The sequence below is a fragment of the Columba livia genome, chromosome 24 (assembly GCF_036013475.1).
Source record: "Columba livia isolate bColLiv1 breed racing homer chromosome 24, bColLiv1.pat.W.v2, whole genome shotgun sequence".
Taxonomy (NCBI): Eukaryota; Metazoa; Chordata; class Aves; order Columbiformes; family Columbidae; genus Columba; species Columba livia.
In genome coordinates, this window is record NC_088625.1 from 1976501 (window position 1) to 1991321 (window position 14821).

A 14821-nucleotide genomic window follows, 5' to 3' on the forward strand; every position below is an offset into this window, starting at 1 on the left:
AGAATCTTGAATTTCAGTTGTTGCTGCTCTCAACAGGTTACCAGCAGAAAGAGGCGTGAGTGGTTAACTGACTCCTTAAATAGTGTATAAGGATTCTGCCAAAGAGCAGCAGCCACATTTCATTTTCAGCTGGCTGTGGTAGTTTATATCTGGTGAATATCACCGGGGGGGATTTAGCGAACCGAGCAAGCAAAATCCCCACCTTAGTAAACAAATGTGCTTTCCCAGAGCTGTGACAGGAAGCACAGTTCATACAAACACAATCTCACCGTAAACTCTGAGTCATTTCCAAAGGCATTTTGATCTCTGGTTTTTGTACAGCAGGACCTGGAGGCACCACAGGCAGAGAAGATGGTGACATGTATTCAGTGTCTTCATCGCTTTCAGACTGTTCCCCAGGAGGCAGTTTTGGTACAGGCAGTGGTCTGCAGGCAGAAGAAAGAGGATACAAACATCAGAAAGTAATTTACGCCAAATCTGATTAATATCAAAGTGGCCTTTAAAATCCACAGTGTGCATAACAAGCAGTCATCTTACAGTGACTCTGTCTGAAGAAATAATGTGGCTTTCGGGATTCTCAGCAGCCCAAGTGCAAGGTCACACTGACTGGCACAAGGCCATTATCAAAAAGGAAGCTGACAATATCATACACATTCTGTATCACCTACTTCACATAAAGACGAACTCAGAGGTGAATTCATCGGAGAGCTAACGGCAACTGTAGCCTGTTTCTTAGTGCTACAGGTAAGGGTAACTACCACCACTAACCACAGATCTCTGGGATGCTGATTTCACCTACTTTCTCTACATTGTGTATTTTGAATCTGTCAGAGAGAGAAACTAAGGCTGACAGAGTTGGGTTCAATTCCACCCCTGGCACCAGTATGCAGAGAACGCTATAATTACGATTCTGAAGAGTACTTTTGCTAGAAAGCAACAGACCTGGCAGCTAAGGAGTAGATCGCATTGGCAGATGAGGAGGGTTTAATTTTGGGGTGTTCACACTCTGGGGTTGTTGGTGGACCAGTGTTTAAATTCTGAAAGAAAAAATTGGAGACCAGAAATCAGAACCACCACATATACCAGCGCAGTCGCAAAGCCATCAGTCATTCAATAGGTCCTCTGGGGGAATGAAGCATCTCCACTATTCTGAAGCACCTCAGAAACCCAGTAGGTCTGTGACAGTTTTCCCCCAGTGAGGGCACAAGCAGGGTTTTTCTTCTGTAGCCAAACTTCCTGTCTCCACAAAAACTGCAGGAACTCCTTATCTTTTGAGACTCCAACGGCTTTGGTGAATTTAGATGTAACAGACCAGAAAGCCAAAATGTTAATGAGAGACAAGAAGAACAGGATGCAGACAAGCACACACATACAGAAACAGAACGACAACCACGCAAGTGCCATTTTCTCAGCCCGTCTGGCTAAAAATGTGCTTGTTTTCATTTTTAGAAAGCTGGAGGTTTTGTAAGGAAAGATTAGGGGAATGGAACCAAAGAAAGCAAAACTGCCTGGGATTTCCTTTAGGCAACAATACGTTGGACTACTAAGTTACACATCATGTCATTGGTAATAGTAACAGATCCAAATTTAACTCAGATTTACTGGGTTAAACTTATCAGAGCCAGCACAGCTTTTACAGGACTAAAAACTGAGTAAATGACATGTTTGCAGCATTCCAGCTCCCAATACAAAACATCCTCAGTTTTACAAAACTGAAGGTCAACAGTGATCATGCAATTGTGGCTCATGACTGCCCAAACTGGTATGTTAGCCTTGCTCCCAAGAGGCACGAAAGCGCTTCCCTAAGTCCTCCCATTCCCTTTGCCCTGCACTCACCAGTTCCTTTCCATCTTCCCCCTGGGAAAAGATCACCCTATTTGGATGTAAACTATAAGAAGACGGCACGTTGGAAGACTTAATTCCTCACAAATTCCCTTCGCCTCCAACAGGCCTACTCACCACTGGGTTGTCCAGGCTGAGCGTGCTCCCAAGCCGATGGCTGTCAGCCCTGGAGTCCATCTGCGAGGGCAAGGAAAAGGGAAGCGAGTGTCTGTTCGACAGTTCTCTCCCAGCCCAAGGGTCAGCAGGGCTGAGAGCCACAGGTGGGGCTTTTGGAATCGGCCTGGATGGCCACAGATCCGCCTGACGGTTGGAGGGCACGGGGGGTGGCTTTTCTCTCGAAGGACAATCTCCTGGAGTGCAGGGCAGGGGACGTCTCTGCGGTCGACCTTCGGTCCCTATGGGATGTGGCCTGTCCGGAGGTGGAGGCGGTGGGAGATCTCTGAGCGTGGGTGGGATCGGCAAAGGCTTATCCTTGTGAAGAGTCCCAGGTGCAGCCTGGAAGGCAGAGGAATGTAAAACATTGCTTAACGAGGGGCAGAGTAGCTACAAAACAAAGAGGAGGGAGGCGGGTGGCAGAAAGGGTGAGTTTTGGTTTTCATTTTATCTATTTTTACAAGACATTATCTCAAAGAATGTGGAGATAACGCTCCACACCAGCCCCCAGAGACACCTTCTCTACAGGCCTGAAGAGATAACACAGTAATTACGTGCAGCTACAGCTGGGCACTAAACACCCCAGATTATTTATCTTGAAGGAAAAGAAAGCTTACAGCAGCATCGGTTTGGATTCCAAACAAAGGACACCCACAATTTTTTAAAAATATTAAATAGTGGGTTACTTATGCAAGTTAACAATTCATCAGTCAGCAATGAATATTCATAGAATTGGATATTTTCTTCTGTCTGAACTTTCAAGCATAATTTAATGACTCAATCCAATAAACCAGCTGAAGATCCACTGCCATATCCCAACAGTCAATGACCAAATTCCACCAAGATCGCACTGCTGCCTTCTGCCAGTCAATCAGAAAACCACTTTCTCAGTCACACACTCCAATTCCTTCCTTAGCTTTCTACCTGAAAAAACGCTCGATGGAAATATTTGTGAAGACAAGTTTGGACAGGAATATGACACCTTCTCACACGCTGCCTGCCAGCTAGAACAAAACACGAGCCCAAAGGACACGGGCAGCAGTGGCTGAGGCTGAAAACCAGTGGAGATATTGGTAATAACAATAACTTAGTAGTACAACAGGACGGCAGTCACAAAGCGAGCAAGTGCTTCAGCTCAGGACCAGCTTCTCTTTAGCAATTGCGTGGATGAATCTGACGAAGAGACGGGCCCTTGAACCAGCAAAAAGGGACTTTCCTACCATGGATTCCAGAGGAAGCATTTGCTTTCAGGACAGACTATTGTGGGGAATGGAAGGAAAGTGGCCTAACAGGACTACAGAAAAGCAAGGATAAAAAGTCATCTGTGAAAGTACTTTGGGATGTCACAGAGAACATGCGGTGTTCACCAGTGTCCTGGTCTTGTTAAAAAACAAGTTTCTCTTTGCCCATCAGCTAAAGGTTCATATTAGCTGCATTTTCCTGGAGAACCAGATACATGTTTTGGTAAACATAGCAATGGAATGCGAGGTTATTGATGAGGACAGATTCACATCTCGCCAGAGGGGCAACGAGAAACAGGTGACCAAGAAACTGACCAACTGTGTATAACATTCCATTCACGTGAATACTTCATATAAAAGTGGGAGATCACGAGGATCTCGTCCCTTTTCCTTATGGCCGACATTAGGAGAGGACCTTGCTAGTCATCCCTGTGAACTGAGGGCTAGTGACAGACTGAATCCCGCTCCGGTTGGCTGCAGAGTCCAGTCCAGGACTTTGGTTGCCGGCTCTGCAGTTGCTGAGATTTTAAAGATTGGTTTTGTATATTTTGTATTATTTTCTCTATTCTTATTAGTAGCATTAGTAAAACATTTTTAATTTTTCCAACTCTCTTCTCTCTGTCCTTCTTTCCCTCCCAACCGCCTGTCCTGAGTGGGAAGGGGGGACAGAGAGGGGCTGAAGGGGGAAGCGGGGGGAGAGGGGGTTAACAATACATCTGCCAGGGTTTTATTGTCACCCCGCAATCAAAACCCTCGACAACCAGAACGCCCTTCGTCCTGCCTGCCCCGCCAAAATCACAGCTGAAAGAGCAAGCTGTGTTCGACCTTTGAAGTGGTCCCAGGGCTGGAAGCCCCAGGCGGATTGGACACTCGCTGCTGCAAAAGATCCAGTCGCGGCGGCACGGGAGGCAGGGTGGCCTGCGGAGCTACCGAGAATGGAGAAGGAGGACGCTCAACCTGAGAAAGAAAAGAATGGGAAAATTAACAAACAACAAAATCCAGCAGAACTCCTTTTCTCTAGAGAGGCTTTCAAGCTCTATGACTTGTGTTGGCTTCAATATTGCTATTGGTAACTAACTACTGTATCAGTAACAATCGTACACCAGTAAATGAAGGCGACTTCACAGCACGACAGCATTTGACACGCAGCAAGCCTTGAAGACCACCAGTGGACGTAGCTATGGCACACAACTGAAAATGCACACGTAGCAATGGCACAATAGAAGACAAGCGGCTTGGCTGCAGTAACAGACTTGCCTCACTGGGCCCTGAGCACAAGCGAGCTGCTTTTCTTCTCGACACAAGAGGGCACGATCTGCTGCAAATCCTGCAAACTACCTTGACCACAGTGTCATGGCGACTGCAGCCGTCACTGCGTGCACCAAAACCTCCATTTTTTGTCCCTGGAAAGCTGTTTTTCCACCAAACAAACAGGAACAGTGCCTGTTGTCCTCTTTTCATAAATGTCTCCAAGCGAGTCCAGTGTTTTCTAACTCTGAAAAGCTTAACAGGGGTTTGAACTCCCTGCCACCAACAGAGTACCAGCCTACTGCAAACCACAACAGGATGTCATACTAGGGCAATTGCTTTGCTTCCCCAAGCCATATATAGAAAAACTACCTAAAGGAATGTGGTTTACTGTTTAGTACACTATTTCACAGGGTGAAAGCTAAAGAGAAACATGACCATAGGTAAACCAGTGTAGAGGATTCTTTCTGACCAGGAAAGGCAGCTTACTTTAGTGAATCCTACTATTAAAAATTAGGCAAATTCAAACCTGTTTCCCTATGCAGTAAAACAATGCTAAACGCAAATGTTCAAGAGCAGCAATGCATTTTTAGGAGAAAACATGCAGGGATTCGTAAAGAATGCCTGTCTTGTACACATCTCCTGGAAGGAAGTAGCACTAATGGCAGGGTGTTATCACACAAATTTATCAGATACCTTACAAAAACATGACAGTCAAATTGATTTCCTCAGCAAAACAGCCTGCCCAGTCATCAGGGCCCTGGGAAGACTGTATGTCGTTGGCTGTATTCATCCCTGGGGAAAATGGGTGAATTTTTGCTGCTGTGGGTAAACTGTGGTTCAAAAGCAGCATTGCTAAGCATGCAGAGAAGGGTTATAAACCTAGATCCTACATTCCGATAGGTCCAGCCAGCCTTTTCACCCTTCTAAGGATTCTTCCAAGACAACACACAAAAGAGCAAAGATTTCAAAGTAGTGATCGCTATTGCTTCATAGAACTAACAGTGTAAACCGACCTGACAAAACTGAACCTAAATCCCCATGTTCCATACTGAGGAAAATCTTCCCTGTTACAAGGTCTGGCAACCCTCACATGCACAAATCGCTAAGACCACAGAAAACTGATGGAGAACATGCAGTCTTTGTACATACTGCCACATCTACTCTCGTGACCTTACTTTGGTACCAGCGAGTTCTTTCATCATGAAGAGGGAATCATCAGCTCTGTCGTCATCATCGTCATCGTAATTAGGTGAGGGAGTTCCTTCTGCCCCTTGTCGTGACAATCCTCCTCCTCCTCTGGGGTCGAACGGGTCTACTACGATTGGCTCCGTGCCTTTGATTTCACAGCGGCAAAAAGGACAACCTTGGCCTTCCGATTCCTCCAGGAAAGAAGACACCTTTGTCAGCAACACGGGCGGTGGGACTGAGGTCACCCTCAGCAAATTTGCCGACGACACCACGCTGTGTGGAGCGGCCGACACGCTGGAGGGAAGGGATCCCATCCAGGTCCAGACGGACCTTGACAGGCCTGAGAGGTGGGCCCATGAAGTTCAACAAGGCCGAGTGCAAGGTCCTGCACATGGGTTGGGGCAATCACAAGCACAAATACAGGTTGGGCAGAGAATGGCTTGAGAGCAGCACAGAGGAGAAAGACTTGGGGATGGTGGTTGATGAGAGGCTCAACATGACCCAGCAGTGTGCACTCGCAGGACAGAAAGACAACCGCATCCTTGGCTGCATCAAAAGCAGCATGACCAGCAGGTCAAGGGAGGTGATTCTGCCCCTCTGCTCTGCTCTCTCCACAGTGGGGGTGGAAATAGATGACCTCGAAGGACCCTTCCAACCCAAACCATTCTTTGATGACTCTAACGGATGTTACAAGAGCCACTAAGACGCAGAAATGAAACACATAGTTAATATACAAAGAGGTTTAAACCTGCTTTTTGTCAGGTACTTTTCAATTGAGAGGAAGACAGAAAGGCAAACTGTGCTATGAATATGGAGCATTTTCTCTCTGAGGTAGAAAACCAGCTTTTAACACATCCTCGCGCTTCTTGACTATTTCTAGATTAAGAGATCAGGCATCTAACCAGCTTCTCCCTATGCTGGTAAACCTGATATTACCGTTGGATTATCTTCTATCCACACCTGAAGGAAACTGAACAGTTGAGAAGACTATATATTGCTTCTGTAACAGAGCAACTAGCTTCACTCAGAGAGATGAACAAGAGGCAAGGCCTCACCTGCCACGCAGTGAGACAGGACGTGCACATCAGATGGCCACACGGTTCGATCTTCACGTCCTTGTCATTTTCAGCACATATTTTACACAGCTGAAACGTGGAGCCCATCTCGCAATACAATTCATATTGTTCCTTGGGGAAAGACAGACAAACACGGTTGATACTGTAAAATAACAAGCATCATTAGTCATAGCTACAAGGAACCAAACATAAGATTTGCAGGAATAACTGAATTCCAAACAAAAGAACACAGGGCAAAGGAGAACAGAAGTCTGCAAAGATTTCTCTATGATGTTATGTACTAGATAGACCTGTCAAGCTCTGAACAAAGTGGATTTCAAGCTATCCCACATTTTCATTTAGGTGAACCAGGTACAGCCCAGGAAAGCAGGGCTCAAGACATGCTGGAGAGCACAAAAGCATGAATATTTGGCAGACCATTCTAAAAAATATTAAAATCTGTCAGCTCTGCATAAAGCTTTAGCTAACCTTTGCAATCTCCTCTGCCCATTCTTACCATTTCTGCAACTCCTGTAAAATACAATACATCAGCCTTAAAAACAAGCCACGGGGATACCAAGTATGACAACATTCTATAAAGAGCTAAGGAGCCTAGAAATTAGGGAGAAAGCAAGTGAGTTTGATGGGATAAAACACTTTGCTCACCTGTGTAACTTTAATGTGGTCCTGAGGTGTGGGCTCACACAAGCCAGTCAAGTCAGGATTCTGATTCCGGCCATCAGGAAATAAATAACTATAAGCAGTTGGGGAAAAGAAAGCTCTCTCTGTATGTGCATCTACACACATACATACCTACACAGACACACGTACACACACCCACATGCACACATAAGGTTTCTTTTGGGGATGGTGGAGGCCAGAAAGAACGATGGTGAGAAGTGAGGGGTGGGAATCCAAGGTATTCTGAATTCAAACGAAGTTTTGGGAAAATTTTACCATTGTACAAAAATCAGATATGTCATTTTTAAATAAAAAGCAGCTTGTTTTTCTTCCTGGAAGCAACTCTAATTTTTAACAGGATGTTACAGTCCCAGATGACTCTTCTTAAATCATCCTACAGTGAGACGGTACTACCCAGAGTAAGAAAACTAATGGCATAGTATCAGTTGCAGTGACTCAAATTAAGGACTGGACTGGAAAAGAAACTATGATAAGGGGAACACTGGTCCATACTTATTGTCTGCTACTGCAAAAGCCAATACAGCAAAAGAGAGATGTCTGAGCATTTTGAGCGCCAAAACAGCTACGTGCATGACGGATTCCACTGACATCAATGGGACTATTCACACGATTGAACTGTTTTGCTGGGTCAAGATCAAAATAAAAAGGAAGAGCCGAGACATGTTCAAAAGGGGCTCAGTGATGTCAATAGTGATTGCTTGACCTCTGCAACATGCTGCCTCCCCTGTGAAGTAATAACGTGTGGTGAACCCAGAGGGTACATTTTACCGTTCAACTGACTTAAAGACCCCACCACAGGATTAAGATTTATAAAACAAACTCACCGTGAAAAAGGGCAGAAGGGCAAAAACTTCATTTGGATAAAGTTACTTACAAGCCTTCCCTGAAGCCATCAATCAGTGCTTGAAAAAGAGGTTTGTTGTGGGGGATTGTCTGGAGAATGTTCCCATCTGCAGTGACGTAGCCAATGGCCCACTGACCGAGCCGTGTACAACTCAATCGGAAAATATAACTGAAAAAACACAAAGGCAAAGAAACTTGAGTTTGGACCGGAATAGACAGGAAAGATTGAATGTCAGGTATGCAGCCCTCTGTCTGGCTATCTCAAGACACCAAATAAAAACTAGTAGGAATAACTTGATGATTTATACCAGCTTTCCTCAGTTTACCCCCAGGCAGATCAAAGGAGAACCTTGTAATCTGATACGAAGTGAGAAAAGCAACCAAGCGCTGGCCTCCAGGTGAAATTAAACCCAGAATCCAAATCAAGACAAGCTAGCATCCTTAAAATAACTTGTTCGAATTAACTTAAAATTAAAAACAACAAACAATAGAACCAACAGACTATGCATGATTTCCTTTCTTAAAACCAACACAGAACTAACAGTAGAGTAACAGCCTCTGGAAACAAACACTTGGCCGTTCCTGCATAGAGAGAAATCTGTTAGCCTTGTTGCACTGCGCCAAGTTCTACCCAGGTAAGGCAGCCCAAAGCTGTTCAGGTCTACAGGCCCCCCAGAAGCTTGTGTTGCTCCCCACAGCCTCTGAAGTCTGCCCAGCCTGCAGCATTACCTTGCAGCCTACCCTGCCTACTACGCCGCTTTCTGCCAGTGCAAACACTGGTCGGCTACCTTGTCTGTCCGAAATTGTACATACTGCTTCTGGGTGCTGCCATCCACTCAGCTCTCCTGGATTTAGGCGTTTATACCAGAGAGTCATAGGACCTATAGATACATTCGCTCCTTCACAGGCAGTGTCTGCCTCTGTGCTCTGCTCGTGCCCGAGGGAGCTGTTGTGACAATTGTGGGGTGGACAGGAGCTAAGTCACCACATGGAGGATCATCTCCAAATACAGGGCAAGCTCTGTTTTTTCACAGTTTAAATTTCGGAGCAAGGACAAAGGACAGAGAGAAAACAAAACCAATCTCCTCAGTCAGCGCAGTAACCAGCAACGTTAGCCAGAACGATCCAAAAGGCCAATGCCGCCGAGCACTAACCTGCCAGGTTTGTGAATGAATTTCTGAAGCCGGGCTTTCACCTCATCATACGTTAGGAATGCCATATAACCAGGATGAGTCACCGCTAGGCTATTCCAGTTCCTGAGCAAAGAGGACCATGGCTATAGAAACAACAAAGAAATACATTAACCATGCCCTTCTAAAAGTTATCAACACACAAAATACTCCTTAAACAAAGGGAGCAGTTCTGCAGTTAAAGAAGCAAGTTTATTATCCCACCTTAAATCCAGTAGAGGAGCTAAACCCTACATTCTCACGCAGCAACATTAGCGTTTGAGTTTCTTATTGATGATAGAAACGTCAGCTAAGACAGACCTTAATCAAAACTCCTTTAATAAATGCCAAGGGAGACGTCACTGAGGTCACAAAAAGACAGCTCAATAATAGTTACTAATCTGTGCTGCCTCTGCAGAGAAAATGACTCATTCCTGAGACAGGGATAAAGACAGGAGTTTAATAAGGTTATGCACAGGACCAGAAACCATAGCTAGTCTGATCTCTAACACCAGCTTCCTATATAGCCTCAGGAAAGTGACCTCCCCTCTCTGTCTCGGTTTCATCGTGTGTAAGATGCTCATGACTATTTCTTAACCACCCAACCTCACTTGGGTGTGGTGAGGATTGCTGGCTAGTCTGAGATTTGAATAAATATACCAGCACATACACGTTAAATATTCCTTAAAATGATGCACAAGAAGTCATCACGACAGTTTGAACGCTTTCAATCCTGAGAAGGGCTTGGGTGTCTAAATCTCATCAATTTTTCCTAATTTCTCAACCTGTCTAAAGGAAGATACCAGCTCTCCCTAAGAACTTTGCATCTCTTGGAAACTGCTGAGACTCGAAACTTGCTCTTTGTGTACTACAGTTGGAAAAAGTACTGAATGAGATCAGCTACATTGCAACACCGAACATAGGAATTTTTCATCTAGACATATCTTAATTACAACCCACCCTATCACATGGGAAAAGGCAAGTCAGAGCCAAAGAAGTAAGTGTTTGTTCTTGTAAATACCCAACTGCACCACCAGAAGCTGTGTATTTCAGTTTAGCACTACTGAAGACCCTGGGTTAGGGTTTTACCTACTGTTAACATCACTTCAGTAATATAAGAATTTCTTGTGCACTGAACACAGACACGTTCACAATATCCTCTCTGTGTCAGTTCAAAAGCTAGGAAGCCCAAATTTCCATGATTGTGCTCCGTCCTGAAAACCCCACCCCATGGAAAATAAATCTGACATGAAAGAAAAGGACAAGGAAACACAGACTGATAAACTCGGCTGCACGTTTCCTGGCGTACAGAAGTTGTCTCACAACTTCAGTCTAAAAGTGACCTTTGAAAGGGAAAAACCAATTCCAGGGAGCATACTGAGCGTGCCTTACTGCTGCAGTGCAGACAATTCATCCTCTACAACCAGAGGTATCACGCATTTTTACTGCAATATTGCATCCTAAGTATTACTAGAGGTGTTCAGGGGATGAAGGGCAAGACGATCAAATCCCTTACACCGCAAATCGTATCATCTTACTGCGTAAAATATAGTTTGTCCTGGGAAAAGAGTCCAACGCGAAGCACTGAAACACATTTCAAGTGATTCACGTTCCTCAATTCTTACCTGAAAAAGTCGCGTGAAGATATCAAACTCAAATACTGAAATGTAGTCATTGCACGTCAAGTCGATTGTTGACTTGAGGGCCATGGCTTCCAGCCCTGAACTGATTGGGTGCACTTCATGCAAGGCTTGACGGAAGCTCTTCCAAGGAACGATAGTCCTGAGGAAAACCAAGTAAATATGATATGTCTGAAGACCACCACCATGTACGTACCTTCTACTTCAGTTTGGTGAGTATGCACCTCATGATAATGGAAGAGAAGAAAATAAAAACTAGCCACAACAGATTTATTCATGTTATGCAACCAAAGGATTTCTTGGTACTGCAGGAAACTAGCGGCCAAATCAACTTTAGACCATTTTCTCTGCATATGCAAAATTTTGAAACGTGAAGTCCAGCTTTGCTCTCTCCTTTCCCCTTTTCTGCAGTCCTGTCGTGTCAATGCACCATCACTTGGTAAGAATATCATAATGCTGCAGCTGGTGGAGAAGGAGTTAACAGTAAGTCTTTTAGTAGAGGTCTAGACAGTAAAAACAAAGAGCTGCAAACAATTCTCTGAAGAGGGATTAACTGGAGAAGTAAGATAACCAGAAACCAAAAGAGATGCTCCTGTTTAAAGGAATATTTCCTCTCTTTTAAAATATCGAGTGGAATAGAAACATAGAAAGAACATGCCTAACCAGACAACTGTGTTATTCATGAGTAAATACCTTGTCGCTTTTTGTTCTGAAAGCTACTAATTAAACTCTTCATGTCAAGTACCTTCGTTACCTCAGTTAGAAAGCAGCACGCATTTGCATGAACTTCAATCCTCCAACGCTGTTGTGAACACGTCGACGGTTCATTTAGTCAGCGTTTTATTAGATACAAAAATGAAAGCTGACATTTTAACAGTTTACACGCAAATATACCTCGCACTTCACTTTCGTCTCCATTGTAACTTAACAAACCCATTATGCAAAGTGATGGAAGTTCAGAGAAGCCCTAAGAAAGGTGACTACGTAGTTGGGAAGACTAACTGGAGGGAAGATGAAAAGGATGTAATATAATGGCTTAGCTAAAGGGCAACTAATGTTGGGGGCACAGCAACCTTTGGAAGAAGAAAGCAAATTATTTTCCATAGTTTGTGGAGCTTAATTACGAGTTAAGGAATTAAATGAAAGGGATAAAAATTTAAGTTGAATAATCGAGGGAAACTGTGTCAGTACAAGAGTTTCTTAGGGAAAGTGGGGAAAGACCCAGCACCTGACACGTGTAAAACATGACGGGACAAAGAAGTGGGAAATATAATATATAATATAATAATCCTGTATCTCATCCCAGAGAGTGGACCAATTGACTGGTAGGTCTCGCCCACCATGCCATTTTAATCTGACAAAGGCCCATCTGAGCCACAAACCACAATTTTTAGAAATACCGAGTGCTATGTACAATTTTTCCCCATCTCTATTTTTAAGCACAGTTAGAAACTCACTTTTCACCGAAAGCTTTTCTCCAAAATTCTGCAGCATCTGCCTTGGTGATCCGGAACGTGTCTCCCTGGAACAGGCCGCTTGGGAAAATACCTTTGAGTTCTGCCAGCATATGGCTGAATATCAGGGATAACTTCGTCAGGTTACGCCTGCAAAGGACCACAAAACCAAATGTTCCCTTTAGAAAAGACAGTTTTAGAAAAAAACGCGCTCCTTCCCCACTTGTAGTCTTAGCGACTATGCTAAAGCTCTATGTTAAACTCTATGTAAAGCTCTATGTTATAACTGTGCTATGCAGAAATAGAGCTACCTTGTGAACCTCAAAGCATCCGTGCCTGTAGCAGTACAAGAACACCAAAATAAGACTCTTCCTACCTGAGAGTCAAACAACAGCACTATTACACACCAGAGAGGCTGTTTTCTACTTGTAAATGAAAAACAAAATCTATCCACTCGCGGCACCTCTCTCATTCCTTTATCCAAACAAAGCGTGAGCCTCTTTTCCTCCACTCCATTACATTCTCCAGATGTTGGGAACATGGAGTTCCTGAAGAGAAACAGGGATATTTCCAGGCCAGAGGGTTTTTTTCACCCCCACATCACATACTTGAGGTAAAAGAAGGAACTAGTATCATGTGGGAAGGGACAACTTCTAAGTTAAGCTGGACAGACTTGAGATGGTTGCATTTACCAGGGGAAGGCTCAAATTCTGAGGCACAGTCACTGCTGACCCTACAGAGATGATGATTTAACTGTGAACTCACCCATGTCCCCTCCTCCCTGCAATGCCACTGGTTGACAAACACCAGGAAAACGGCAAATCAGAGATTTGGTGCCCAAGCCACCTTCCCAAAGCCCTCACGTCCATAAAATGACAGAAATGATGACGGGTTATGGCAGTGCAAGGGGAAAAAAGCCAAGACCACGCTCTTACGAATCATTTAATCCACCTACAGCTCAAGCAGAAAAGAGACAGCATTTGGTTTTACTGAGTTTATAAAAACAGAAGCTTGAGGAAAAACTGCTCGTTATTTTACTACACTAACATGGAATTAACAGGTAAGAAATTCTGCATAATTTCCTTGTAGGGTTAGTGTGCAACCTTAGCAGGTAAAGTGGCATCCCGCAGCCGTGCATTAATGGCAAGTGGCTTCCACAATGCTAAAGCTGTTCAGGTATATGGCACAGGCCAGCAGGCACACAAAAAATCATGACTTATTTGTGGAAAAACTCTAAGCACGCTTGAAACAAACATCTACAATAGCGGTAGGTGGAAGGAAAGTCTTTTCAGGTGTATACTCTCCCATTGCTGTGAAAATATGGGTATGACCAACAAACACACTAATGCATTCCTGGCCATGGAACAAGCGCAGGGTTTACACAAAGCAGTTACTGCAAGAAGACAAGGTAGATTCCTAAGTCCAGTTGCTTATCGCTTCTGCCACAGCTGAGTTTGGGGAAGTGCTTGCACATCATTTCGTGAGAGAAGCAATAACTTGTGCAGGCTTAGGGATGGATAAACAAATGATTTCACACACGTGCTGAGGGAATCCATTTCCAATAGTTTCCGACACCTGAACACTTTCAATTCTTAAGGTCATAATAATTTTTTACAAATATTCAGCTGTATCGTAGGTAAATAACAGCAAAAACACAGGAAGTGAACACAAAGAGCAGGATATTTTCATTTCTAACCAGCTTTTACATAGAGCAACGAGTTACCCATCCTGTGCTAACAGAACATGTTCTTTCATGAGAGCACTCCTTTATTTTAAAAAGCCAGGTTGCACATTAATAGAGACCAAATAAAGCTTGCAGATCTAGTGAACATTTTTAATTGGCGCATCAAAGTTTAGTGATTACGATTGCATTTTATTTTCAGTAACATCAGCAACTGCCCTCATCTTTGTTGCTTCAACTAAACAGAAGCAAGTGTTCTCAGAGAAAAAGGGTGATATTTTCAAAGAACATTTAAGTGACTTAGACCAGCCATTCCCAAACCGTTTTAGCCACAGACCTCCAGCAATCCCCCAAGTTTATGTAGACTATGATGGCCCTGTTTCCAACTAAACACAGCAATGAACACAAATACTGTTACCAAGAGTTGCACTAGAGGAATACCAACCACAGTTTGGGAATCACTGGCTTAGGCACCTAAATCCCACCAGCAGTCAGTGGAATTTAAACACCTGTCACATAAGCACTTCGGAAAACATTGCCCAGGGACCACAGGCCACATCAGTCGGCTCTCCTCGCTGCTTGTAACTGAGCTGAAGGCAACA

At 44.1% G+C, this 14821-nt stretch overlaps 1 protein-coding gene across 1 annotated transcript in view; it reads right to left on the reverse strand.

The window, feature by feature from the left end:
- CBL (Cbl proto-oncogene) overlaps positions 1 to 14821 on the reverse strand; it is a 35158-nt gene that overhangs the window by 6759 nt on the left and 13578 nt on the right. Inside the window, exons 3-13 of the mRNA XM_021285268.2 lie at positions 12542 to 12688; positions 11070 to 11226; positions 9430 to 9551; positions 8307 to 8444; positions 7397 to 7484; positions 6731 to 6862; positions 5663 to 5866; positions 4062 to 4193; positions 1960 to 2337; positions 943 to 1037; positions 270 to 425 (exon numbers count right to left, since the gene is read on the reverse strand). Coding sequence (XP_021140943.2) covers positions 270 to 425; positions 943 to 1037; positions 1960 to 2337; positions 4062 to 4193; positions 5663 to 5866; positions 6731 to 6862; positions 7397 to 7484; positions 8307 to 8444; positions 9430 to 9551; positions 11070 to 11226; positions 12542 to 12688 — 1749 coding nt within the window. The remainder of the gene's footprint in view (positions 1 to 269; positions 426 to 942; positions 1038 to 1959; positions 2338 to 4061; positions 4194 to 5662; positions 5867 to 6730; positions 6863 to 7396; positions 7485 to 8306; positions 8445 to 9429; positions 9552 to 11069; positions 11227 to 12541; positions 12689 to 14821) is intronic.